Here is a 25954-nt window from a genome sequence, read left to right as displayed (position 1 = left end):
TTCTATTAAGTGGGATATGTTTGTATACTCTGAGAATGATGGTCATATAAATACCTAAATAGCAAGCCACTGAGAACTTTGCATACTTTCTGGAACTGGGAAGCGAGTTCATTTGTTCAGTCTTGGTTTGAAAGTTGTTAGTTATGGTACTAGAAACCATGAAACATCATTAAGAGAGCTGTTATATCCATAGAGCATTTTATGAACAAGTTAAGGCTAGAAAATGGTTGGTGCAGTTAACCTTGTGAAAGAGTAACTAGCAAATGTATATGTGTTTGTGTGTCCCTTTGTAGGATCTACTTTCACAGATGCATCACTACAGTGCTGGTGTGAAGCAAAGTGCTCTGGTTGGACTCAAAGATCTATTGTCTCAGTATCCATTTATAATTGATGCACATCTTTCAAATATAATAAGTGAGGTGGCAGCTGTGTTTACAGACAAGGACAGTGGTGTCAGAGGAGCAGCAGTGTGCCTACTTCAATTTTTGGCTTCAAAATTACGAGCTGAGCAGATTGCTCCCTATTTTCCTTTGGTGAGTGCCCATCTCTCCAGCGCCATGACTCACATCAGTGAAGGGATTCAAGAGGATTCTTTGAAGGTTTTGGACATTTTGTTGGAAGAATACCCGGTTCTTCTTACTGACCGCAGCAGTATATTGCTGAAAAATTTTGTAGAGCTTATTTCTCACCAACAGCTGTCAAAAAGACTGAAAAATAGAGAGAAAATATCCTGGATGCTGTCTGTTAATCCTAACCGCAGAGTAACGTCACAACAGTGGAGACTTAATGTGCTGGTCAGGCTCAGAAAGTTTCTCCGGGCATTGGTAGATGGAGCTAGTGAATTAGAAGATGAAGAAGGGCTGCAGGAGCAAAAGGAGGGTTCTCTCTCTTCGAAAAATCCAGTCTGTATAAATTGGAAGGAGCATGCCAGTAACCAGCAGCCTATCCAGCTGTATGAGAACGGTGGGTCACAACCAAAGATCAAGTCTTCATTTAGACTGAGGTGAGAGAGATTTTATTTTTTTCAGAATTTTGTTAATCATACTAGCCAATAGCCCATCAAGGATGATGGGGTTGGGGACAGAGGCCGGCATAAGTCGTCGTATTTCTCCTCCCGCCCCCCTTTGGGTCTGGGTCCACTCCCACTTTTCCCCACCTTTGCTGTGGAGCCGCTGTTTTGGGGCTGGGCCATGCTGGGCCTGGTGCGCTTCCTGCCCCCGCTGCCGTTTTGGGGCCAGGCACGCTCACTGCCACTATTGCGGGTTCAGTTTGGACCAGGCTGGGTGCGCTCTCCCCTGGACTGCCATTTTGGGGCTGGGCCCAGTGTGCTGCCGCTTCCTCTCTCCTCCCCCCACCTTTTGGTGCCAGGTAAAATGCATATTTTATTGTAGAGCTACAACCCCAATATTATTTTTATGGTGGTATAGTGTCTGCAGATGGGGAGTGAAAAAGAAAATGTTGCTCGAGATCTAAGCACTCTTACTCCCAGGTCTCTGGTATAAGACCAATTTGTGCTTCAGAATTTTGATATTCATATATTACAGAAATGTGAATTCCAGACCACAGGATTTTTTTTTTTTTTAATTTTATTTTAACCCCATTGCATTTTGGAAGCCTAAACAATGAACATATTTTGACTGCCTGTAATTTAAGTTCTTACCTTGGAATGTTCATTGTAATTTCTCTTCAGATCTGTAATTACTCTGGGCAAACGCAATGTATTTATAAAATGGACAGTATAAACATATCTGGCTGTCTGAAGTCTATGCAGCTAAATACCAGTTACTTATTTTGAAATCACACGTAAGATTATTAGTACATGTAAGCTTTTAATCTATTTTCAGTTTTCTAAATAACTACATTATAGATGAAATGCAACTTACTGAAATATGATTTTCCTGGCAAATTTTAATCGTGTAATTGAAAAAGCTAAAATCAAAATTAGCATCAGAATGTATGCTCACTGATGGGGGGGGGGGGAGGCGGGGGGAATAAAAATAAATAAGCAGAAGAGATATTGAAAAATGGACTCGACTTGAAATTTGTAAAAATATAAACCAGCTGTGTTTCTCTTCCTCCTCCTCCTCCTCCTTAGTTGACCTCTGTCTACTATATAATTTTCATCCTTGCACAAATGTCACTATAGATGTATTGTAAGCAGTGGTGGCATTTGTTGAATAACTTCCTGCAAGTAGTAGTATTTAGCCCTTTATATAGGACTTTTCATCCACTGATCTCAAAGCACTTTGCAGAGGAGGTCAGCATCATTATCTTCTGCTCCTCTCACATGGAAGATAAAGGATAGAGGTGAAGTAAATTGTCCTAGGTCAGCTAGCAGCTGAGTGGCAGAGCTGGGAGCAGAGCACTGAGTTCCAGTCCAGTGCTGTTTCTATTTCAGTATACATCAGACTCTGCCATGGGAGACTACAGCATCTTTTCTCATAGTATAGGTGCAAGCAGTCACTGTGATGGCACTAGATTAATTGGTCTCCCATCTCCATCCCTAGTTCATTACTTCACCTGTCTGTGACTGTTCCTAATACCCTTGCCCTAGCTTTTATGTGGACAGATACCCAGGAAGCACTTTGATTGCAGAGGGTGTCAGGAATTATATAAGGTTAATGATAGTGTGCAGCTGATCGGCATTCACTTTGTGGGAGTTAGTTAGTTAGTACAAGGGTTCTTCTGTTGCTTGGTTTCCAATATCTGCTCCGCTGAAAATTTAGAGTTTTAAACTGGCCTAAGCCAATGAGAAGCCCCTGCTTGGATAATACAGTGCAAAGTAATTCCATGGAGTTCAGCCCTACAATCAGAATCATTCAGATGTGTACCAAGGCATATTGGAGGGTTGCTAAATTGTGCATTGAATGCTGTACTGTGCAGTGCAGAAGGTGAAGAAGGATTGTAGCAAGGTCTGAGAAAGTAACTACCTCTGGTGCCATTTAAATTGGCTGCTCCTTCTGTGAGGAGCTAGATTTCAGTAAGACATCCCGCAAGCCAATTATGTTTATAGATACATGCCAAGAGGCTGATGAGAGCAAGCAGAAGGAAGAGCCAGCAGATTACCAGGAGGAGATATTACCAGAATCCAAAGGCTGGTTGGCAAAGGAAGCTGATGGCAACAGAGCCAAATTATTGGGAAAAGAAGGGCCCTCTGCACCAGGTATTGAGATATATATTTCATTTTATCACACTTGCTCATTGTTTTATTTTATGCATTTGGGATGTGGGAAATGAATTTAATAGGACTATTGTAACTGGTTTCACTGGCTATTGCCATAATTGTTCTGTGAGTGGAAGTTACCACTATTAGAGGAAAAATTGTCTGATTGCTGGAGATAAGGAAGAGATGATGAGAGCATGGAGCCACTTTCCCTGACAGTTTTTTTCCTACCCAAAATATTGCAGTAGCCTGGAGCCTCTTAAACTTTTGATTACTAGCTCCAGCCTTTAGCTCTTGTAGTCAGTTCTTAGCCTCTGCCACTGTTGTTGCTGCTTGGTCAAAATTAACATTTAATAATAAGAGAAGTCGCTAGAGTACTTCTTGCATTGGCTGATACTCTCCATAGACTTCTCTTGTTTGCCTGTTTAAATTTCTTTAAACAATATTAAAATCATCCAGAACAGCATATCTCTTTATTCCATCAAATACTATAGCAAGCACCAGCGGTCCAAAGTGTAAATTATTAATTTGCATAACAGACTTTTTTGCCAGTGCTTGGGATTGGCCTTGAAAATGCATGTAAAAGTTTACCTTGTATTTAAACCTTTCACAGACAGCAAGAGAGGGAATTTTTTTCAGCTATTTACAACTTCTCTTTCTGAATAGCTTTTTCTTAACAAAGCATCCCTGGCCCATGATTTAAAAGCAAAATCTGCACAGAGTAGTTGGGGATATTGATCACGGTTGTGTCTGATACTATATTAATAATTGCTCTTCTTATTTAGAATAAATCTTTAAGCTTTCCAAATTGAACACTCTGGATCTCCCAAAATAAAATTGTTAGCTCTAAGTATTACTTTTCATAATATCTGTGTTCCCTATTTTTATAGGGAAAGGCCCTCAGGAGGTCATCTAGTCCAGTGGTTCTCAACCTTTTTGTACCAGGACCCATTTGTAAAGATTGATGGCTAGTCCTGACCCAGTAAATAGTTTTAAGTAGAAAACAGTCCCCTGCCCTCCGCAACCCCAGTGTGTGGGGCAGATGGTATGGGGGGATGGAGGGCCCCAAATAGCTCTTTGCAGCTTGGAAGGTTGATTCATTTTTAAAGTTTCTTCGTGATCCTTTCATATGTTCTTGGAACTCACTTTTGGGTTGTGATCCATGGGTTGAGAAATGCTGATCTAGTCCAGGGCTGTCCAACTTCTGAGAGGTTGGGGGTGAAATGCTCTGGGGGTGACATGTCCATGGGTCACACCAGGGTGAGCCACAAGCTCCCTGGGTTGCATGCTGCACAGATCCTTTCTCTCCCCACCTCACGCTGCCTTGTGTAGATGATGTACAGTACAATGCCTCTTATGTGGATGCCCCCTCCCCAGCACTGCACTGCACAGCTGTGCAGGCACTTCGCTCCCCACAACCCAACCACTGCACCAGGTGCCTTCACCTCCTCCGCCCCCCCCACTGCTGCACCACACAGCTCCTGCTGTCTCCTCAGCTTACAGTGCTGCTCTGCCCTGTCCTGCCCCCTGGTGTGGAGGAAAGAAGTAGAAGCCTAAAGAGGGAGGGGAGCTGGAGACTCCACCTTGCTGTTGCAGCCAGTGTGATGGGTGGAGTGGCAGCTGGGGAAAGCCTGGGGGCTGCAGTTTAACCCCTCATGGGCTGCATGTGGGCCACCAGTTGGACCACCCTGATCTAGTTCAGCTCCCTCCTCAAGGCAGGGTCTGCCTTGGTTTAAGGCGTTCTGGTCAAGTGTTTGTCTAACTTGCTCTTAAAGACTTCCAGAGGTTGAGATTCAAAAACCTCTCTAGGTAATGATGTATCCCAGTGCTTAACCACTTTATAGTTAATGGATTAGATTGTAAGGTGCTATACTTCCCTGCCTTTACCTTCATAATGAGAGTTGTTCCTAATATACAACATACATTTCCCTGGTTGCAATTTAAGAGCATTATTCCTTGTGCTGTCCCATACAGCCACAGATAACTACCCTTCAGGTATTTGAAGACTGTTATCAATTTCCCCTTCAGTCTCTTCTCCAGACTAAATAATCCCAGTTCTATCAGCCTTTCTGTGTATATATCATGTATTTTTGAACTCCAGTCGTCTGTCCCCCCCCCCCCCCCCCCCCCCCCCCCCGCTATATTCTTTCTAGTTTGTCCAGGTCTTGAAATGCAGTGCCCACAATTGGACACAGTAGTCTGGTGAGGCTTCACCAGTTCTGAATAGAAAGGAAGAATAATTTTCTTGGACTTGCAAGTGACACTTCTGTTAAGACAACCCAATATGCCATTAGCACTTTTTTGCAACAGTACTACGCTCTTGATTCATATTTGGCCTACAGTCCACTATAACCCCCTGGTCCTCTTCCACAGTACTGTAGTTTGGCCAGTCACTGTTCAGTCTATATTTGTGCATGTGATTGTTCCATCGTATGTTCAGGAAACTAATATACTTTGTTTTAGCTGTTATTTAGCACTAACGCTGCATGTGGTGTCTGTGAAGCCGCCTTAATGTACGGTACAGATTTCCAAATGTGAGACACTGGAATTCAAAGCCAGAATATAATCTTTAAGGTTTTTGTTTTTCTGATTCTTCACTAGGTCCTACATGTGAATTAGTAGTTTCACTGAATGAAAGAGTGACTGGAACATCTCCTTTCCCTTCCTTGCAAAGATGATGCCTTGTTTCACCAAAGTCATTTCAAGAGGTCAAAAGAGAAATGGAGTCTTTTCACAACTTGAATAAGGTGATGTCAGAGGATGTGATCTTCCTTGAACTGCAGCTGGAGCTAAAGAAGACAAATAACTACTGCTGATGTAAGGAGAAGAGAGAATAAAGCTGCAGAGAAACTTGGAGAATGTGTTGGAGAAGACTGAGAATGAAATGATGAAGACGAGGTGCAGAGAATACATGTAGTGTGAGATATGCATCAGATAGATGGGAAGGAAAGCGAAACCCACATCATATGCCAGATCATTAAGGGCTTCTGTGCTGTCATTGGCACTACTCTGAAAGGAGAGGCAATCTTAGTAGCCTGATACTGACTTCTACCACCTGTTCGCTCAAGCAGCTCTTCTTTTATACCATTTGCAATATGCAGACAACCAGCTTCTTGCCTTCTCTCTCCACTCCCCTCCTGTGCCTTCTGTTAGGCTTTTACCATCTTCTTGATGCTCTGATGTTGCAGATCAATAATATGCAAACCAATAAAATCTTTCTTCCCTAAGTCTTAGAGGAAATTATTCATGTCTAATAATGATGAATTACTGTGTTGTAAATGATGCTTTATAGCTTGCTTCTCTGTTGTGTGATGTACAAAGGCTATAAGCAGAATTGTTGTAATGCCAATTTTTAAAGGCCGTCTTAACATCAGTATAATAGGATGAACTTCATGCGTAGAAGAGAGGGGGGATATGACAAAGCCCTCAAAGTGCTTTATAACTTCGTACAGTAAAGAATACTGCAGTAATGGAATACATAGGATCTCTAATTTTAAAATAATTATTTGCAGTGAAATTTAGCCCACATTTCCCACTAATTTCAACACAAGTTGCATCAGAACAGAATCTAGATCTTTGTATGTTTATATACATAGATCTTGTAGGATAGAAGTGGTAGCTAATGTGGGCAAAAAACCCTTTGCTTTTCTTGCAAAAGAGATGACATTTTGGGGCACTGTCCTTTTTTAAAATCTGTTGCTAAAATTGTACATTTTGCCTTAATTCTTGATAATTGTTCTCAGTTTGAGTTATAATAATCTGCTACCCAGTGTTATTTTCCAAGAGAATAGACTTAAATCAACTATAACATAAGTGAGTTCAGGATTAATCACTTTTTGGTCTGATTTTTTCCTACTGTTGTGATGAGTAGCCCCTAAGATATTTATAGGTGAAAGAGAATCTTTTTCTCTCCTTCAGTTGGTAAGCTTTCTGCTTTTGGCAGTACTTTTGTTTATGCTCAATTTAATTATTTTTTCCCCCTCGTAATCTTTAAATTCTTTGGGTCCTTGTATTTGTGGTTGTGGGGGCCATGTTCTGTACTTAGGCAATACAAATATGATAATACAAGTGACAACATTTTAATTTCTTTATGTTTTTATAGACTTTCACAAAGGGGGGCACGGAGAAGAGAAATACTTAACTCTTCTTTTTCCTAACCTGATTGTCAAAGTACCAAAATTGGTAGGGGAACATAAGAAAAGATATGAACTAGTGACTAATTTTAATTCTTTTTCCTAGTCAAATAGACATGATCCTATCAGAATGAATCAACTGTTAGCTTTTTACATATCAATAAATTAAAAAGTAGTGTTTTGAGCTCTATTGAATGTAGGCCAATGACAGGGTTAATTTTTCTCTTTAACACATTTCTCTTTTGTCTCTGTTTTGCTTCAATGTCTTAGGTCACTGGTAAGCATGACAGACAGAATGGAGAAAGGCCTGTCTTCTGCTGAAAATTTAAAGGGGTTTATTGAGATAATAATTCCATTACTGATTGAGAGCTGGATTGAAGCTTCTCCTGCACAGCCTGGTGCTCCTGTTCTTGGAAACCTTTTGGAACCAGAATCTCAACAGCTTATGCAACAAGTGCTTAATATAATACACTTGTTGTGGAAACTCACAAAGCAGCATGATGAAATGCACAAAATGGTAAGAGAGAGGAATTATATGATACGTAATATTAACGCATAGTTTAGCTTTGATTTACTTTTCTTAAAAACGGGTAACTTGGGTATGGGAGTAAAAGTTAGTGCCAAGCCTTGAACTGTCATCTTGTGAAAATAATAAATTTGGATATTTTCAAACCTTTTAATTGAAAATCTACTCAAAGCAGTGAATTTAAGTTGAAGACTTAAATTTAATTTGAGAAAAACAATTCATAGGAAATGGAACTTCAGGGAAATTCGTACCATTTCCTTCATCAGATGTTTAAGAAGGGGCTCAGTAAGTGGGTATGTGGGATGATTTAGGCATGCTGTATTCTGCATTTATGTAGGGGGTTGGACTAGGTGACCCTTGAGGTACCTTCCAATACTATATTTTATGAACTTTGAATAGTTATATGAAAAGATGAAAATAAAAATCGTGTACGGTGCCAACACCTCAGGAAAGCAATAGCGGGGAACAGTGAAAAACAATTGGGTTGCTAATAGCTGTTAAAACATGAAGAAGTTTGGTTTGTGTTTAAAAAATTGAAGTTTATTAGAGTATTGTAGAGGGAACAAAGATTATTTTATATATATATTTTTTTCTAAGAATAGCTTTTAAGATGGTTGAAAAGGTAGTCCTCCTGTTTGCTAAAAATGTGAACTTTTGTCTTCTGTTAAATTTTCTAGATGAAGAATTTGGCAAAAACATTTTGTTTAGCTTGAAAAAAAAAATATGCCTCCCAATATTAACTTTTTTTTCTCAAAACCTTAGCTCAGAAACCCAAGTGAAAAATACTGCTTTCATTCAGTAAAGCATTTCAGTATAAGAGTGAGACTGCTATACTAGAATCAGAAAATTGGGGTTGGAAGTGACCTCAGGAGGACATCTAATCCAACCCCCTGCTCAAAGCAGAACCAACCCCAACTATATCATGCCAGCCAGTTCTATATTCCTCCTTTATCCCTCACCCACTTGTCTTTCACCTATTGTCTCCCATTCCCTCTGATCCTCACTGCCATACGTTTGCAGTTTCATATACCTGTATTTTACATATTGACTTCTGTTCTACCCAGGAGAGTGCAGAAATACCAGCAGACTTTCCCTATTGCCTGAAGAAGGGTGTTTTTGTCCAAACACTTGCAAAGAACAATTTTTCTAACTATTTAGTTGGTCTAATAAAAGATGTCACATCTACCCAAAGAACCGCGTCTGCTCATGCCAGCCAAAGCTTTGTGTACCTGGGTCTTAAAAGCGTCCAAGGAAGAAGATTCCACAACCTCTCTGGGAAGCCTGTTCCAGTACTTTATTGCCCTCCTAGTGAGAGAGCTTTTCCTGACATGCAACCCAAACTTCCCTTGCTGCAACTTGAAACCATTGCTTCTTCAGGTAACTGAAGGCTGTTATTAAATCCCCCCTCATTCTTCTCTTCTCCAGACTAAACGAACCCAGTTCCCTCAGCCTCAGTTCTCCTTAGAAGTCATGCGCCCTTCCCTTGAACCATTTTTGTTGCCCTCTGCTGAACTCTCCAATTTGTCCACATCCTTTCTGTAGTTGGGGGTAGAAAACTGGACACAGTTGCCCAGATGTGGCCTCACCAGTGCAGAATGAAGGGGAAGAATCACTTCCCTTGATCGGCTGGCATCGTGCTTACTAATGCATCCCATTGTGCTGTTAGCCTCCATGGCAACAAGAGTACACCGTTAGCTCATATACAGCTGCTTCTCCACTGTAACCCCCAGGTCATTTTCTGCAGAGCTGCTGCTTAGCCTGTCAGTCCCCAGCTGTACTGGTGCATGGGATTGTTCCCTCCAAAGTGCAGAACTTCACCCTTGTCCTTGTTGAACCTCATGTGTTCTTTTTGCCGAATTATCCAATTTGTCTAGGTTTGCCCTCCAGCGTATCATCTACTCCCCCCAGCTTGGTGTCATCTGCAAATTTGCTTTAGGGTTCAATCCATCCTATCTTCCCAATTTTGTTAATGAAGATATGGGACAAAACTGGCCCCAGGACTGACCCCTGGGGCTCTCCATTTGATACTGGCTGCCAACTAGACCTTGAGCCATTGATCACTACCCATTGAGCCTGATGATCCAGCCAGCTTCCTATCCTACCTTACATACTTCTTCAGCTTGCTTGCAAGAATGTTGAGAGACCATATCAAAAGCCTTCCTAAAGTCAGCAGGGGTATAGGTTGTAGCTGTGTTGACCTAAGGCCGGGGTAGGCAATGTTTTTTGGCCGGAGTGCCAAAAAACCCCACAATGTCAACCTTGGAAGGTGCTGGAGTGCCGGCATGCCAGAAAAAATGAGGCGGGGGGGGGTACATGGTAGGACACGCTGCATATTAGTATATTTAATCATCATAAATGTTGCCTTTGTGTATTCTTTTATTGTTACGCATGTTGCAATGAGAGAGAACCAGATACACATGCATGTGCACATGCATGCACAGAACCACATATGCACGCACAGAACCACATGTGCGCACACACAGAGAACCAGAACAGACACGTGTGCGTGCATGCAACCAGATGCATGGGTGCATGGAGCTGGGCTGCTGGGCCACCCAACAATGCCCTGGGCCTGCTAGAGCCCCTGTGCTTCCCCAGGGAGCCAACCCCTGGGCTGCAGTTCCGGCTGAGGCACCGACCCAGTGCCTGCCCATCAGCCCAGCCACCTGCCCACCCTGCACAGCTAAGCCCACAACAGTGTGGTGCTTCTGGCAAGGGGCAGCTCCAGCCACATCCTGGTGTGGGGGCTGAGCTAGGGTGGGACTCAGAGCTGGTGGGAGTCGGACAGGCTCAGCTGCAAGCCTTACTGAAAGCAGGCTAGGCTCTGTGGTTGGAAGCAGCTACCCAAAGCCCTGGGGCTGGCTGCAGCTGGGAGGCTGCAAACAGCTGCTCCAGCATCGGCTGCATGCCGGTGGGTGCACGTGTGCCTTGGAGCGGATGGTGGGGGAGGAGCCTGAGGCAGCACAACCCCGGCCTCTCCCCCGCTGTAGGCACCACGCTGATGGGTCCGGAGCCTGGTACAGCTGTTTGTAGCCAGCCTGGGCTCTGGGCTGCTGCAGCAGGCAAGCTGCATACAGCTGCGCTGGGCTCCACAGCCCTGGCATCAGCTCCATGCTGGTGGCGAATGCACGCACACTTCAGAGTGGACAGCAGGTGAAGTGCTTGAAGATTGGAAGAAGGCCGATGTGGTGCTTATCTTCAAGAAGGGGAGGAAAGTAGATTCGACAAACTACAGGCCTATCACCCTGACTTCTGTCCCGGGGAAGATCCTAGAAAAGATTACCAAAGAGACCATTCTCAACTGACTGGCCAATGGCAACATCCTGAGGGATAGCCAGCACGGGTTTGTCGCTGGTGGGTCTTGCTTAACCAATCTTATTTCCTTTTACGACCAGGTGACCTATCACCTGGACAAGGGGGAAGAGATTGATATTGTATATCTTGAGTTTAAAAAAGCCTTCAATCTGGTATCCTATGATCACCTCTTGTCAAAACTGGCCAACTACGGCCTCGGCTTCACCATGATCCACTGGCTGGGGAAGTGGCTCCGTGGCCAGACCCAGAGGGTGGTGGTTGACGGAAGTCAATTGTCGTGGTGCTCTTACCAGTGGGGTCCCTCAAGGCTCTGTCCTTGGGCCTATATTATTCATCATTCATTTCATTAATGATGTGGACATTGACGTCGGAAGCGTACTGGCCAAGTTCGCCAAGGACACCAAACTTTGGGGTAAGACATCCACACCTGAGGACAGGAGGATGATCCCAGCTGACCATGACAGGCTCAGGAAATGGGCAGACGAGAACCTGATGGTGTTTAACACCAAAAAAATGCAAGGTTCCCCACCTTGGGAGGAAAAACCCACAGCATGCTTATAGGCTTGGCAGTGCTACGCTGGCTAGCGCTACGGATGAAAGGGACTTGGGGGTCATGATTGACCACAAGATGAACGTGAGCCTTCAATGTGATGCTGCAGCTAGTAAAGCGAGCAAAATGCTGCCTTGCATCCATACATGCTTCTCAAGCAAATCCCAGGACGTCGTTCTCCTGTTGTACTCGGCCTTGGTGAGGCCGCAGCTGGAATTGTGTGGAGCCCAGTTTTGGGCTCCACAATTCAGAAAGGATGTGGAGAAGCTTGAGAGAGTGCAGAGGAGAGCCACGCGCATCATCAGAGGTCAGAAAAACGGACCTTATGATGAGAGGTTGAGAGCTATGGGACTCTTCAGCCTGGGAAAGCGCAGGCTCAGGGGTGATATGGTGGCCACCTATAAGTTTATCAGGGGTGTTCACCAGGATCTGGGGGAACATCTGTTCATCAGAGCGCCCCAAGGGATGACAAGGTTGAATGGTCACAAACTCCTCCATGAGCGTTTCAGGCTGGACATAAGGTAGAACTTCTTTACTGTCCGAGCCCCCAAGGTTTGGAATAGACTGCCACCGGAGGTTGTTTAAGCACCTATTTTGAATGCCTTCAAGAGCCATTTGGATGTTTATTTTGCTGGGATCCTGTAACCCCAGCTGACTTCCTGCCCCTGGGGCAGGGGGCTGGACTCTGATCTTCCGAGGTCCCTTCCAGCTCTAATGTCTAGGAAATGTATGAAATCTATTTTGAACTCAGCTTCCTCTTCTGCTTGTTTGCAGTGTCTGTAGTGGACTCTTTTATATTTCCTCACTGGGTAGATTAATTGGCTTTCTAAAGGTCTCAGTCAGTTGGTGGCAGATCCTGAAATTAGAACCATACTTACCTCATTTACATCAAAACTTTATTTGTTCCTGTTTATGTTAATATTTATTAAACATAAGACACTGGGGATAATTTGTATGTTTTCCCACCTTCTCCTTACTGTTTTTTTCTGTATAGGTAATGTATTAAATTATACGTAACTTTTTCATTGCCTGGTGATTTTTTTTTTATTTATTTATTTTTTTTATTAAGGTTCCAGCAATATTGTTACATTGACCATACTGCCCGTGCCATGGTTAAACCATAAAATCATAGAAGATTAGCGTTGGGAGGGACCTCAGGAGGTCATCTAGTTTTAACACCCTGCTCAAAGCAGTGTTAGCACCACTGTCCACCAGATAGTGCTTAGGGATCTTTAAAGCACAATTAACTCTTAAATGGTATGTGAACTACGAATGCAGACAACTCGGTGTCCTAAAAGCAAAGTTTAACTTTATTAGTATTATCTTAAAAGTTTTCATATTCAGAGAGAGTAAAATATGTAAAGCAAAGGGTGCGTCATTGGCTGGTATGGTCCAGACAGGTGTTGAAGGCTGGATTTATGATGACGTGACAGCGACACCACTTAACTTCCTTGTTGCCCCTGTTTAAGCTTTTCTTTAACTTCACTCCTTTGACTCCTTGCTTCCAAATTGGTCTCTTTGCATTCAACGTATTGTCTATATTTTATCCTGTCAGCATATTCCTTTGTTCAACAGACCCATCATGAGCACACCTCTTAATTTGGTCTTTTCCCGGTGTCTTACTTTGGGCATTGTCCATCAGTCTCCCTTATCACCTTTCATTTACATATCCAGTCATTTCATCCCTCTGATTCAGCCAGTTAGTGCCAAGTTCAGTTAATTTGAGCTGGTAACAAAACTATTACTATGTTGTGTTAGAAAAACTTCTCTCAGTGATAGAAAAGGAAAGAAACATCATGCCAGCAAACTTGGGGCCAAAAGCTTGCAAGAGGCAAGGCCAGCTGATACTGCAGAAAAGTTCAGATAACAATGAGGTTAGACAGAACTTAAGCAATGATTAAACAACACTAATTATAAAAGAAAACTTTAAACAGTACTGTAATTCACCACTCTGAAAACAGGTGTAACTTTAAAGCATAAAATATGACAACCTATTGAAACAGAAGGACAGTCCCAAACCTTTTCGAGCTAGGTATTTAAAAATCTGGTTAAAAACCTCAGTTTTACTGTTTCTGAGCAAAGGATTCTACTTCCAGCCCTAACCCTTTCCATTAAAGAAAGGGAAATTCCAAAGGTTATAGTTTTCAGTGGATAATTCAGATTAACCACATTTTTAAAAGAATTTGTGAAATTGGTGAGGATAATAGAGAAGAAACAAACATGATTGGAAGGGTAGAGTGAAACCATCCTACAATGAAAGATTAAGGGAGCTCAATCTGTTTAGTTTATCCAGTGGAAGACTGAGGAGGTGATTGGATATTAGCAAATAACAGTAAAGCCTCTTTAGGGAAAAGCAGAGCAGGACCCAAAGTTTAAAACTAAGACAAATCCATATGAGAAATTAAACACCAAATTAGTGAATGGATGATTTAAATAGGGAGCTACCAAAGGGAATGGAGCGATTCTTCATCCTTTGAAGTTTTCAAATAAAAACAGGATGCTTTCTCTGGAATATATGCTTTAGACAAAAGTTATTGAGCTTAATATGGGAATAATTGGGTGATATTCTGTAATCTGTTTTATAAAACAGTGGTTCTCAACCTTTTTTGTACCAGGGACCCATTTGTAAACATTGATGGCAAGCCCTGACCCGCTGCCCTAGCCCCCCAATGTGTGGGGCATGGGGGGCCCCCCAAGCAGCCCCGCACAGGCTAGAACTCTGCCAACCTGCAAGGGAAAAGCCACAGTTCCCCACATTTTCCTCCTCAAAGGAGAATCCATTTTTAAAGTTTGATCCGTTTTTAAAGATTGTTCAGGACTCTTTCATATGTTCTTGCAACCCACTTTTGGGTCACGACCCACGGATTGGAAAATGCTGGTATAGGAGATCTGACTGGATGATCTACTGGTACCTTTTGGCCTTAATGTGTGAAAGACAAATATTCCCTTGTCTCTTTCTTTGTGTTCAGAGACTCTTCCTCTTCTTTTTTCTTTCCAGGTCCTGTCTTTGTTTTCCTGCTACATTTAAATCTTCCTTTATTGTTCTTATTTCCCTAGTTTATTATCCTTGTGGTAAATGTGGAGAGGGGATCTCTTGACACTTGTAAATAGCAGGTCTTTCCTGTGCAAAATTACTCTTTCTTCCTGCTAGCAGCTGATATCTATTGCTTGAGTGGGTTATAAAGTACAGATATGTATGATATTAGTTTATGGCAATCTTCAGGTCCGTCTCCAATGGGTCATTCAGGAAACTTAAGTAGAAATAACTAGAGGTGTTCATGTAAAGTACAGTTAATGATCTCTAATCAATGAGCTTTATATTGACACCTTCATAGTTAATTTAGCTTATTAAAACAGTTAGTTTAGCTTATTTTTCCTGAACATCCCTATTTAGACATGCACTTAAAGATGTCATTGATTAAGTTTGGGTTGAAATGTATTCTCCTTGTCATAAATACAACGCGTTTGTTTAAGGCACCTTTGTGTGAAACAAAAGTAAACTCTTATTTATATGAAAGAATCTTGCAATAGGATATTAAAATATTTTTTCTCCTTCCTGCGTCAAATTTAATTTGTATTAGCCATTAATGAACTTTTGTAATGATTAAGTTATGTTTTGTTTTATTTGCAAGTATTGTTTTTTTTTTCTTAATAGGAGGTATGGCTTCGAGTGAATTACCTTGTGGATTTCAAACAGCACTTCATGCGTCATTTTCCTTATTCTTTTCAAGAAACAGTCAAGCACAAAAAGAAGGATTCATACAAAAGGTATGAACAAAATACTATCGTTTTTAGGTTTTCCCCATACCCTCCAAGTAAGTAAGGTGTGTGTGTGTAATTAGTGAAATGCATAGTCTAGTACAGTGGAGGTGCAGCTTTTTTGGCAGGCATGCCATAAATTAGCCCCGCACCCTCCACAACAGCCGCTCCAGTCCCCTTCCTCTGCCCGCTGTGCTACCTTGCTTTCATGCTCCCTGCCTCGTCTGTTACTGTGCTCCCTTTTTCTTCTCTGAGTGACCGTGCGCCACATACAGGGGCTGCCCATATCTCTTGTGGCACTTATACTGCAGGTTTAGTATCCCTGGTCTAATAACATAAGATAGAGAAAACAATGGTTTTGGTCATGGATTTTTTTCCCTTAAGAATTGTAGCAAGGCTTTTAGGTAGTAGTTATATTGCTCTGAATTGATACTTTTAAGACTTGCAAAAAGACTTCCAGGCTCTGGAAAGTTTGTTTCATCAAAATTAAAATATATAATTTCCGTCATCAGAAATTTTAAGTCTTGACTTCAATTTTTTTTCAGCCTATTGCTTCTCCAGATCATTCATGGGTTCACTGGTGATGTCATTTGTGGATGTGATAGTCTAGTTCCTTTTAATCTGGGTAGGCAGTGCAGCTTTTTTTCAGATCTTGTTCTGGTCCTTTGTTTTTGAGCCCTTCTGCCATAGCTTCTGTGCCTTGCTTGGCACTGGATCAGCTTCAGGAGTGTCCCACTTCCTCCTTTGCCCTAACAGTGCCCTAACTGTAGATGTCACCAGTTTTTTGCAGCACAACTCTAGACACGATTGAACATGGAAGTTTCCAAGAGGGCTGCCCACTTCATGAACTTTAGTATAAATTAATATAAAAATGTAGAGTACTACACAGGTGGTATAATTAATATGTGACTTTGCATGTGTGAATGACTCCAGCCCAGTGCAGGGCATAGAGGAAGAAAGGCAAATTCATCCAGGAGTGAAGTGCAGCACTTTGAGTTAATAGATGGAGAGTTATAAGAAGCAGGGCAGTTAAGAATACAGTCATGTGAACCTTAAAGTCGACAAATTTACTGCAAAGTAAAGTTACTGTTGTTCCAATGAACATTATTTACTGCAAACTAAGATACTTTAGAGAGAAGTATCTGTCAGTATTACTCAACTTCTTTTGGACTCAAGGCACCCTTCCATAATTTTTGTGAATTGAGGAGTACCCAATTTCAAAAACTAATTTATATATTATATATTTGATTTCAGCAATATTGCTGCTCAGAGCAGGGGGGGTTGGATTTGATGGTGGAGGGTGGTAAGCGGAGGTGGGGGAGTGGTGGTAAGGAGCAATATTCAAGCTGTCTAACCCCCCTACCCACTGTCTGCCTATCTGTCGCCTCCTTGCTATGTCCCTTCTTCCTCCCAACACCTACCCTCCCTCCCACCTCCTCTCCTTCCACATCTTTCTCCACTGCGGCAGTGGGGAGTATGAATTTAAGCTGACCTTCCAATAATTAGATTCTGTACATGGAAAATTACAAATTTTCCATGTATAGAATCTTATAATTGGAGGGTCATCTTAAATTCAGGGTCATTTTGGATTTAGTTAAATATGGTAATTATAACACACTGGAATAGACTCTCTGATAGCAAAAGTAGGATTTTGCAATCTTCTTATAATATGCAAAGTTAAGGAAGTGTGTGTATTTATTTTAATCTGGAAATGTATTTTATAATTTAATTTTGTTAGACTGGTGTAGTGGTATTGAATACTAGAAAGTGCAAAAGGAATATATTGGATCCTTTACCATCTATTTCTAGGTTCAGATACTTCTGAGCAAAAAACGTTGGTTTATAAATATTACCGCTCCTTGTTGCCAAGTGGACTTCATTAACACTTCCCATCAGTCTTAACTGCTTCCTGACACAGACTGTTATGTTTACTGATTTATTTTAATTTTTTTACCATTTATTATTGTTCACTTATTTAGAATCATTATTTACATCCCGGATGAGGTATTGAAATAATTGTAACATACAGCTAATATTTTAATGTTGACAGTAATTAAGAGCTACAAAGAGAGAAGACCAAGAAACTTTTCAACAGGAAAAAAGCTGCTTATACTTTAAATTGGTAGATGTATTCTGTTAATGAACATTCATTAAAATCTTAAGGATATTTTGGAAGGTCTCTTTCCCTATTCTGCTCCTTTATATAATTCTGGAGAGGTCAAAGTTGGCCTAAAAGCCAGCTGGAGATTTTTCTTTATGTAGTGTTGTACTGAACCCACCACACGTTGTGGGGCAAAATTGCTGTCGGCCTGCCTGTGCCCTGTGTTCCAGTGAGCTTTGGTGTCTAACATGCCAACCTGTAACAATTTCTGAGGGCTAACTTAAAACAGAGATGTCAGGCTCACCTTGTGCCCCTGGCTAGATCCAGCTTGGAGTATGCAGCAGTGGCAGCAGTCCCAGTCTCAATGCAAAGCATGCAATGGCAGTAGTAGATCCTGTATGGAGCATGCAGCAGCGGCTCTGAGTTCTGCCGTATGCTACATGCTGGAGCTAGAGCTGGAGCTACCCCTGCTGCTGCATGTCTCATGCTCCGATGGCAGCTCCAGCTCTGGCAGGGGACATTTTGTGGCGGTGGTGACTTCAACATGGGTCATCAACAGGGTCAGCGACCTTGGAGGTAGGACCACAGTGGTAATCATGATTGAAGTGGCTGCAGGGTGACTGGGGCTGTACTGGACTTCATCTGTCCTTCTGCTGCTGATTACCATGTCCACTGGGGCTCAAAGGCCCAGGACACTCTGCTGGCCATGCCTCTGTCACAACCCAAGGGTGTGATTTTTGTTTGTGCGCGCTTCCGCACTGCTGAATTATTTCCCACCACTTGTAGCTTTCTTTGCAGGGTGCATTTCTTGGTTGCAACAGAGAAATGCACGTTGCAAGGAGTTCCCTCCATTTGTATTCAGATTCGTGCCCCACTATTGGTCAATTCTAAATTATTCCTACGTGGCGGCTAGCTATTGGCTTGCTAGCCGTATAAGAGGCTTGAGTGGTTTCCGCCCAAGTTGGGGGACTCCACGACCATCAGGAGGAAGAGAACTTCACGTCTCATGAAAGGCTCCGCAGCGCTTAGAGATCATCGGACCCAGCGTGTATCTCAAGAAGGCTATAGGGGTCTGATCAACCTCTCGCCTCTCCCCGTCGCCGCCTGATCCCTCAATGTACCCTTCCCTGCGCGCAAAGTTCCACGGAGCCTAGCAAACTTTGTGTGAGCGAATCCAGAGCTCTACCCGGGGTTCGAGTCCTGCAGTTTTTTTTCTTCCCGTCGCCGAAACCCCATTGCGACGTACTCCTGAGGTTTTTATTCATCTCCCGTCGCCAAAACCCCATTGCAATGTACCCTTACATTCTGCAGGTTCGAGTTTTTTGTTTTGTAACCGCAACTCAAGCAAGTTTTCCTGCCTGCACCGTGACCATTTTCGGTGTAAGTAAAATAATCTTAAATCAACCACTAAGTGTCCATGCCTAATTCTAGCGTGCCGCCTGTCTTCCCCGACCCGGCGTGTCCGGGCTGCTGGCCACAGCTCGCTGCGCGAAAAAAGGGCCTCGGACCGCTCCCGGCCCGCGCAGCCTCCAGCTTTTGATGCCCACCAATACCCTGGTGAGCCAAACAACATGATTCTGTGGGTCCTGTTTGACACTTCTGACTTAAAGCGACCTCACAACTTGCAATTTGTGTTTTGGGTCAGTAGTATCAAGAATTGGAGGGCAGAGGGTGGCAAGATGGTATAACTACATTCCTGTTCTTATGATCCTGTGATTTATGTAGCAAAACCCCTAGTTTTTCTTTTTTTTTCTTAAAAATTCATTTCCCTCTCCTTCCCCAACCATTTCTGACTTTTTCTTTCCCTCTCTATTCGCTATAGATAGGTATAAGGTGAGCTGAGACATAGGATAAGCTTCAGCATTTTATTTTGGTAGCAAGTTGTATTTGCTTTGGTTTTTTCTCCTTCATATTGTATAATTATTATGTTTATATTGATTTTTACTGTTCTATATTACTGTTTTACTGGTACTATATGATTTAGGCCTACATATGTAAGTTAGCATAAGTCATGTCCCCAGTGCTCAAGATTGTAGGGGAGATGTTAGGAAGGCTAAAACAGAGGTGGAACTGGGACTAGCAACCTGGATCAAAGATAACAAGTAGTCCTTTTTTAAATACATAGGGGGTAAAAAGAAGGTACCAAATAACGTGGGGCCTCTGCAGGACACTCTTGGAAATCTGGTGGCTGCACCAGACAACAAAGCTAACCTCTTTAACAGATTCTTTGCTTCCATTTTTCTGAGCAGGGACAGGGACATCCCACCCCCCCCACTGGGATCCTGGATGGACCTGGGGAGGTGCAGCCAGGCCCAGGGTCAGTGAGGACCTAGTCAGGGAACTTCTGGTGGGACTAGACATGTTCAAATCAGTACATCCTGATGATCTCCACCCCAGAGTGCTGAGGGAATTGGCAGAGGTCATTGCGGGATCCCTGGAACAGCTTTACCAGCACTCGTGGTGCTCTGGCAAGGTGCCAGAAGACTGGAGAAGGGCCAATGTGGTCCCCATTTTCAAGAAAGGGAGGAAAGAGGACCCAGGAAACTATAGGCCTGTTAATCTTACCTCGGTCCTGGTAAAGCTCTTTGAGAAATTATCCAGGAGCCCATCTGCAAGGGACCAGCAGGGGGAGATTATGCTTAGGGGAAATCAACATGGGTTTGTTAGAGGCAGGTCGTGTCAGACCAACCCGATTGCCTTCTATGACCAGGTCACAAAATTCTTGGAAGCAGGTGTCGTGGTGGACGTAGTCTTTCTGGACTTTAGGAAGGTCTTCGACACTTATCTCTCACCCCATCCTCATTATAAAATTAGGCAACTGTGGTGTTGACACCTACACAGTCAGATGGGTCACAAATTGGCTGGAGGGCTGCACCCAGAGAGTGGTGGTGGATGGGTCATTTTTGACCTGGACAGATGTGGGCGGTGGGCTTCCCCAGGGCTCAGTCCTCGAGCTTGCACTGTTCAACATCTTCATCAGCAACTTGGATGAGGGGGTGAAAAGCACCTTGTTCAAATTTGCAGATGACACTAAGATGTGGGGAGAAGTGGGCACGCTAGAAGAGAGGGACAGGCTACAACTAGATCTCAACAGATTACAGAGGTGGGCGGATGAGAATAGGATGGGTTTCAATACTGAGAAGTGCAAGGTACTGCACCTGGGGAGGAAGAACCAGCAGCATACCTACAGGCTGTGGAACTCCCTTCTTGTCAGCACAGAGGCAGAAAAGGGTCTTGGAGTCATTATTGATTCCAAGATGAATATGGGCTGCCAATGTGGGGATGTGGTCAGGAAGGCTAACTGCACCTTGTCATGCATCCATAGATACATCACGAGCAGGTCCAAGGAGGTAATCTTCCCCCTCTATGTGACATTGGTCAGGCCACAGTTGGAGTACTGCATCTAGTTTTGGGCGCCGTACCTCAGGAGGGATGTGGATAGCGTTGAGAGGGTCCAGAGGAGGGCCACTCGCATGATCAGGGGGCAGCAGGGTAGGCTCTACGAGGAGAGGCTAAGGGACCTGAACCTGTTCAGCCTCCACAGGAAAAGGCTGAGAGGGGATCTGGTGGCTGTCTATAAACTGGCCAAGGGGGACCAGCAGTCAGTGGGAGAGTCCCTGTTCCCCCGAGCACTACCAGGACAACGAGGAATATCGGCCATAAGTTGACTGAGAGTAGATTCAGGCTAGACATCAGGATGCACTACTTCACAGTCAGGGTGGCTAGGAGCTGGAATCAACTTCCAAGGGAAGTGGTGCTCGCTCCTATCCTGGGGGTCTTCAAAAGGAGGCTAGACAATCACCTAGCTGGGGTCATTTGACCCCAGTACTCTTTCCTGCCATGGCAGGGGGTCCGACTTGAAGATCTGCTTAGGTCCCTTCTGACCCTACCAACTATGAAACTATGTCAAGTTTCCATTTGGTTTGTCAAGTCCCCATCCTGTCCCCAGGCCTGGTTGTGTAACCCATGACTCACACCTACCCCTCCTATGTAACTTGGTTCCTGAATGAATGGGGATGAATGAGGGTGCTTGAGAGACAATGGCAGTAGGTCTAAAAATAGCTCCCTCTGAATGACTGAACCATCAACACCAATACCTGGACCAATGACCCAGCCCTTGGAACCACCCTCAGCATTCAAGACACAAGATGAGGCAGCCCACCATTGTGCCAAGGCTGCACATGCTCAGTAAGAACACCTGGGAGCCTTGGGAACAGGACTGATTTTACCTGGACAGGCCCTCCCCATAGGAGATCAGAGGTAGTCTGCCCCATAAAAGGGGTAGTGAAGACTCCCTACACTTTAACTCTCTCTTTCTCTCATCTTAACCTTCCCCCAAGTATCCCAGGTACCCCAAGCACACACATACATACCGTGCCATCCAAGTTAGGAACATACCTATGTGTAGGTGGGTTGTATGTGTGTGAACTCACTCGCTCACTCACGACAGGTGTTGGAGGTGGCAGTGAGCCAGAAGCAGGAGAAGGAGAAATATACATATATGTCATTGTGTGTATGATATATGAATTAGTTATCTGTGTATGTGTACTGAGTGTGTGGGTATGGACAGTTGATTTTTGTGTAACTTTTGGGGTGTGTAGTATATGTGCTTGAATTCGTGATAGGTATGCATGTGCCTAGGCTAGTTTGAATGTGTAGGTGCCTGAGTTGGTAGTGTGTGTGTGCATCCAACTGATTTGTGTGTTTGTATATGTGCAATTGTGTCACACCCTTCTGTCTAACAGCACAATATTGAGATCCTGAGAGTTGGCCTGACCCCACAGGGTTACAATTATAGCAGCGGCTGAGGGATACTTAGCATTTTTAAAAATGCTAAGTCACTGTGTACCTGATTATTGCTATATGACCCATGTTTTAAGTTCCCTTCTTTCAAACTCCTCCTTTATATTAATGCATTTAAAAGCTATAACATTTTTTCATAAATATTTTTATTTTATTTAGCAACAGGTACTGTATGACCTCTTCAAACAGCATAGACCATCTTTTACTGAATTTAACCCTGTGTGACATAATGGTTTCACTATCAAGTACTTCAACACTTCAGTTGGATTCCGACTGGCTAGATATGATAAGAAATTTTGTGACAGATACTCTTCAGGATGGCAGCAAATTGAATTCCAAGCAGCTGAACAGATTGCTTGGAGTGACATGGAGACTAATGCAGATACAGCGAAATAAAGGTAAGATGCAGGCAGTTAGCAGATATTTGTCTTTATTCATGCAGTTTATATGTAGCCTTTCCCAACAAAGGCTCAGGGCAGCTTACAGTAAGTGATTTAAACAGAGACCCACTTTAAGCAACTATCATTTTGTATACATTCCCAAAATTCACCCTGCCTGAAGAACTCTAGCAGTTTTGGGTAGTGAAGGCATTTTTTACTTCAAATTCTAAATTGTTTTGTAGGATAGTTGTATTTCACTGTTTATATCCTTTCTGAGAGATTGACAGTTGCTTAATTTTGTAAATATTTTTAAATCTTTGAGAGAGGCAATTTGTGAAGGTACAGAGAAGAAACACAAATATGGTTGGAAGTCTACAACAAAAATGTCCTATGGTGAAAGACTGTAGGAGCTCAGTCTGTTTAGTTTGTCAAACAGAAGATTGAAAGTTTGATACTGGAAAATAACAATAAAGCCTCTTTAATCTGGTAAGGAAAAACATAGCAAGACCCACATTTTCAATTGTGTGTTTTCTTTATAGTGGCAGCAGAGACTTTGATAAAAGCAGTATATATGCTGTACCAACAAAAGAATCTCTTGTTTCCTGTTCGCACCTTACTTTTGAAGTTTTTTAGCAGAGTTTATCAAAAAGAAGAGCTGAGCCCTCAAGGAATCAGGTAAACATTTTTATTTTTACATTTTAATGCTAAACTTGCAGATTCTGCCCTGAAATTTAGGCTACCAGATGTTTATATTCATGGTCTAGAACCTGTACTATAGAATTGGCAAGGATTTTTGTAGTTTTAGAGTGATATTGTAGCTGTCATGGTCTGAGAAATGTGAGAGGCAAATACTTTGTGAGTCGTGTCTCTTATTGGACTAACTGCATGGTTGGGATAGATGAAATCTAATAAATAACAGATTGAGAGATGCTGTGTTGGGTTACATGTCCTGAATGACCTTTGTCTAAATATTATGAGGATACTGACAAAGTCCTGTCATCACACAGGCTTCTGTTCTTGGAGGGAGTAGGGTGTGAACCCTCTCTTGTTAGAGGTAACTCCTGGATCTGTCCACATGCCACCTTCAGAGACACCCTTCTTTCATATTAGTCTCATATACTAATTGAAAGTGAAATTGGAAGGTTTGGTTAAGATTGAACTGACCAAAACTCCATGACCAGGCATTTGTTCCAGATGTGGGGATCTCACTTTCTCCTCCGTTAGACTCCAGTTAGTCCTTCCAGCAGCACACAAAACTACCAAAAATGCTGTCAGCATCAATAGAGATAATTACTCACCCTGTATTTACTACTTTGGGATTTCTTTCTAACAGTAAAATTATTCTTGCCAAATTGGAAGATTTATTGCAGCTAACCAGGGGTATGTAGTCAAAATCTACAACTGTTCAAGCCATGTCTTAAAACAAGTCTAAATGTTTCACCAGCTGTCGTATGAAAAAGGCTTCAATTTTCCTTGGGCACCTGTTTCCTAACTGTCTAGTTGTTGCTGCAGCTGTGCCAAAGAACAAAAGGACAAGTATACTTACCCTCTTTGACACAGAAGAGAAGAGTGTGATGATTTGGGACTTCTTAATAAATTACAGTGATCAGATAGTTGTACCACCTATGAGACAATTGAGCCATTATCATTTAAGCCTTTCCTGAGGTCTTGAAGTTTGTGTGGAAACCTTGATTTCTGAATATCAGTCAGTTGCTTGGCATGCATTATTTGACTTTTTGTGGTTGCCAGAGCTGATGTCCATTAGAGAATGCAGCATTTCTGTTTGGAAGATCTGTGTGAACGATCAGGACATCCACTCCACAGCTAAATCTCATGAAATATACCCCCATCATAAAAAAGATTGGGTGTTCCTGCCCTTTAATACCTTCAACAGCAATGCTCTGTCCTAACTTGTAATGAGATGGCATCTCATCAATAATATCCTCAGCCACAACTACAGAAGATATAAACCCTCTATGTCTTGAACAAAAGCAAGAAAGCAACTTCCCAATCTTTTTATCAGAGGACTTGGATCTTGTGTTTAAAGAGATACCTGAGAACATCAGAGCAAGCTTGATCTATCCACAACCATTTACGTAATTTCTCTTCTCTCTTTCTGTCTCTTTCCTTCAATATCTAGTACGCTCTCAGCATTGACAGTGACCTAGACAGAGTTCAAGTTCCACCATAACTTGTCCCATTCTTCCTTCTTGCCTTTTTTAGAGACTCTTTCACAATAGCCTGTTAAGAAGGCTGACTCTTCAATGGAAACAAGAGTCATAGAGGAATTTCATAGACATTAGGGCTGGAAGGGACCTCGCAAGATCATTGGGTCCAGCCCCCTGCCCAAGAGGTAGGAAGTCAGCTGGGATCAAATGATCCCAGCAAGATGGGCATCCAGATGTTTTTTTGAAAGTGTCCAGAGTAGGTGCATGCACCACCTCTGGGAGGAGTCTATTCCAGGCCCTGGGGACTCAAAAAAGTTTTTCCTTATGTCCAGCCTAAAACGGTCTTCCAGGAATTTGACTGTGTTGGAGCTTGTCTTCCCTTGGGGTGCCCTGGTGAACAGACGTTCTCCCAGTTCCTGATGCGCAAGCCCCTTGTGTACTTATAGGCTGCCACCAAGTCAACCCTGAGCCTACGCTTTTCCAGGCTGAAGAGTTCCATAGCTCTCAGCCTCTACTTGCAAGGCCTGCTCATTTGTCCTCTAATCGTGTGCATGGCTCTCCTCTGGATTCTTTTAAGCTTCTCCACATCCTTTCTGAATTGTGGAACCCTGAATTGAATACAGTATTCTAGCTGTGGCCTCACCAAAGCTGAGTACAGTGGAAGGATGATTTCCTGGGTCTTGCTTGAGATGCATTGGTAGATGCAAGTCAGAGTTTTGTTTGCTTTGCTGGCTGTGGTATTGCATTGGTGGCTCATGTTTATCTTGTGGCCAGCCATGACCCCCAAGTCTCGTTCAGTCATGGTGCTAGCAAGTGTAGCACTGCCAAGCTTGTAAGTATGATGTGCGTTTTTTCTCCTGAAATAGAGCGCCTTGCATTTTTCCATGTTGAATGCTATCAGGTTTTGATCTGCCCACCTTGCAAGCCCGTCGGCCAGCCTGGATTGCCAGCCTATCTTCTAGGGTGACCATACTTCCCCATAGTTTGGTGGTGGCAGCAAACTTAGCTAGTCCACTTCTGACACCAGAGTCCAGATCGCTTAAATACATTCAAGAG

The 25954-nt window shown here is 42.9% G+C and overlaps 1 protein-coding gene across 3 annotated transcripts in view; it reads left to right on the top strand.

Moving 5' to 3' along the window:
* Positions 1–25954, top strand: part of TEX10 (testis expressed 10) — a 126115-nt gene that overhangs the window by 13453 nt on the left and 86708 nt on the right. For all 3 annotated transcript variants that reach the window (XM_014603036.3, XM_006260385.4, XM_059728551.1), the window contains 5 exons: positions 294–1003; positions 7567–7813; positions 15343–15455; positions 22510–22748; positions 23270–23405. In XM_014603036.3, the coding sequence (XP_014458522.1) occupies positions 294–1003; positions 7567–7813; positions 15343–15455; positions 22510–22748; positions 23270–23405 (1445 nt within the window). The remainder of the gene's footprint in view (positions 1–293; positions 1004–7566; positions 7814–15342; positions 15456–22509; positions 22749–23269; positions 23406–25954) is intronic.

Source organism: Alligator mississippiensis, chromosome 5 (assembly GCF_030867095.1).
Source record: "Alligator mississippiensis isolate rAllMis1 chromosome 5, rAllMis1, whole genome shotgun sequence".
NCBI classification, from domain to species: Eukaryota; Metazoa; Chordata; order Crocodylia; family Alligatoridae; genus Alligator; species Alligator mississippiensis.
This window is presented reverse-complemented; position numbering and strand designations above follow the sequence as displayed.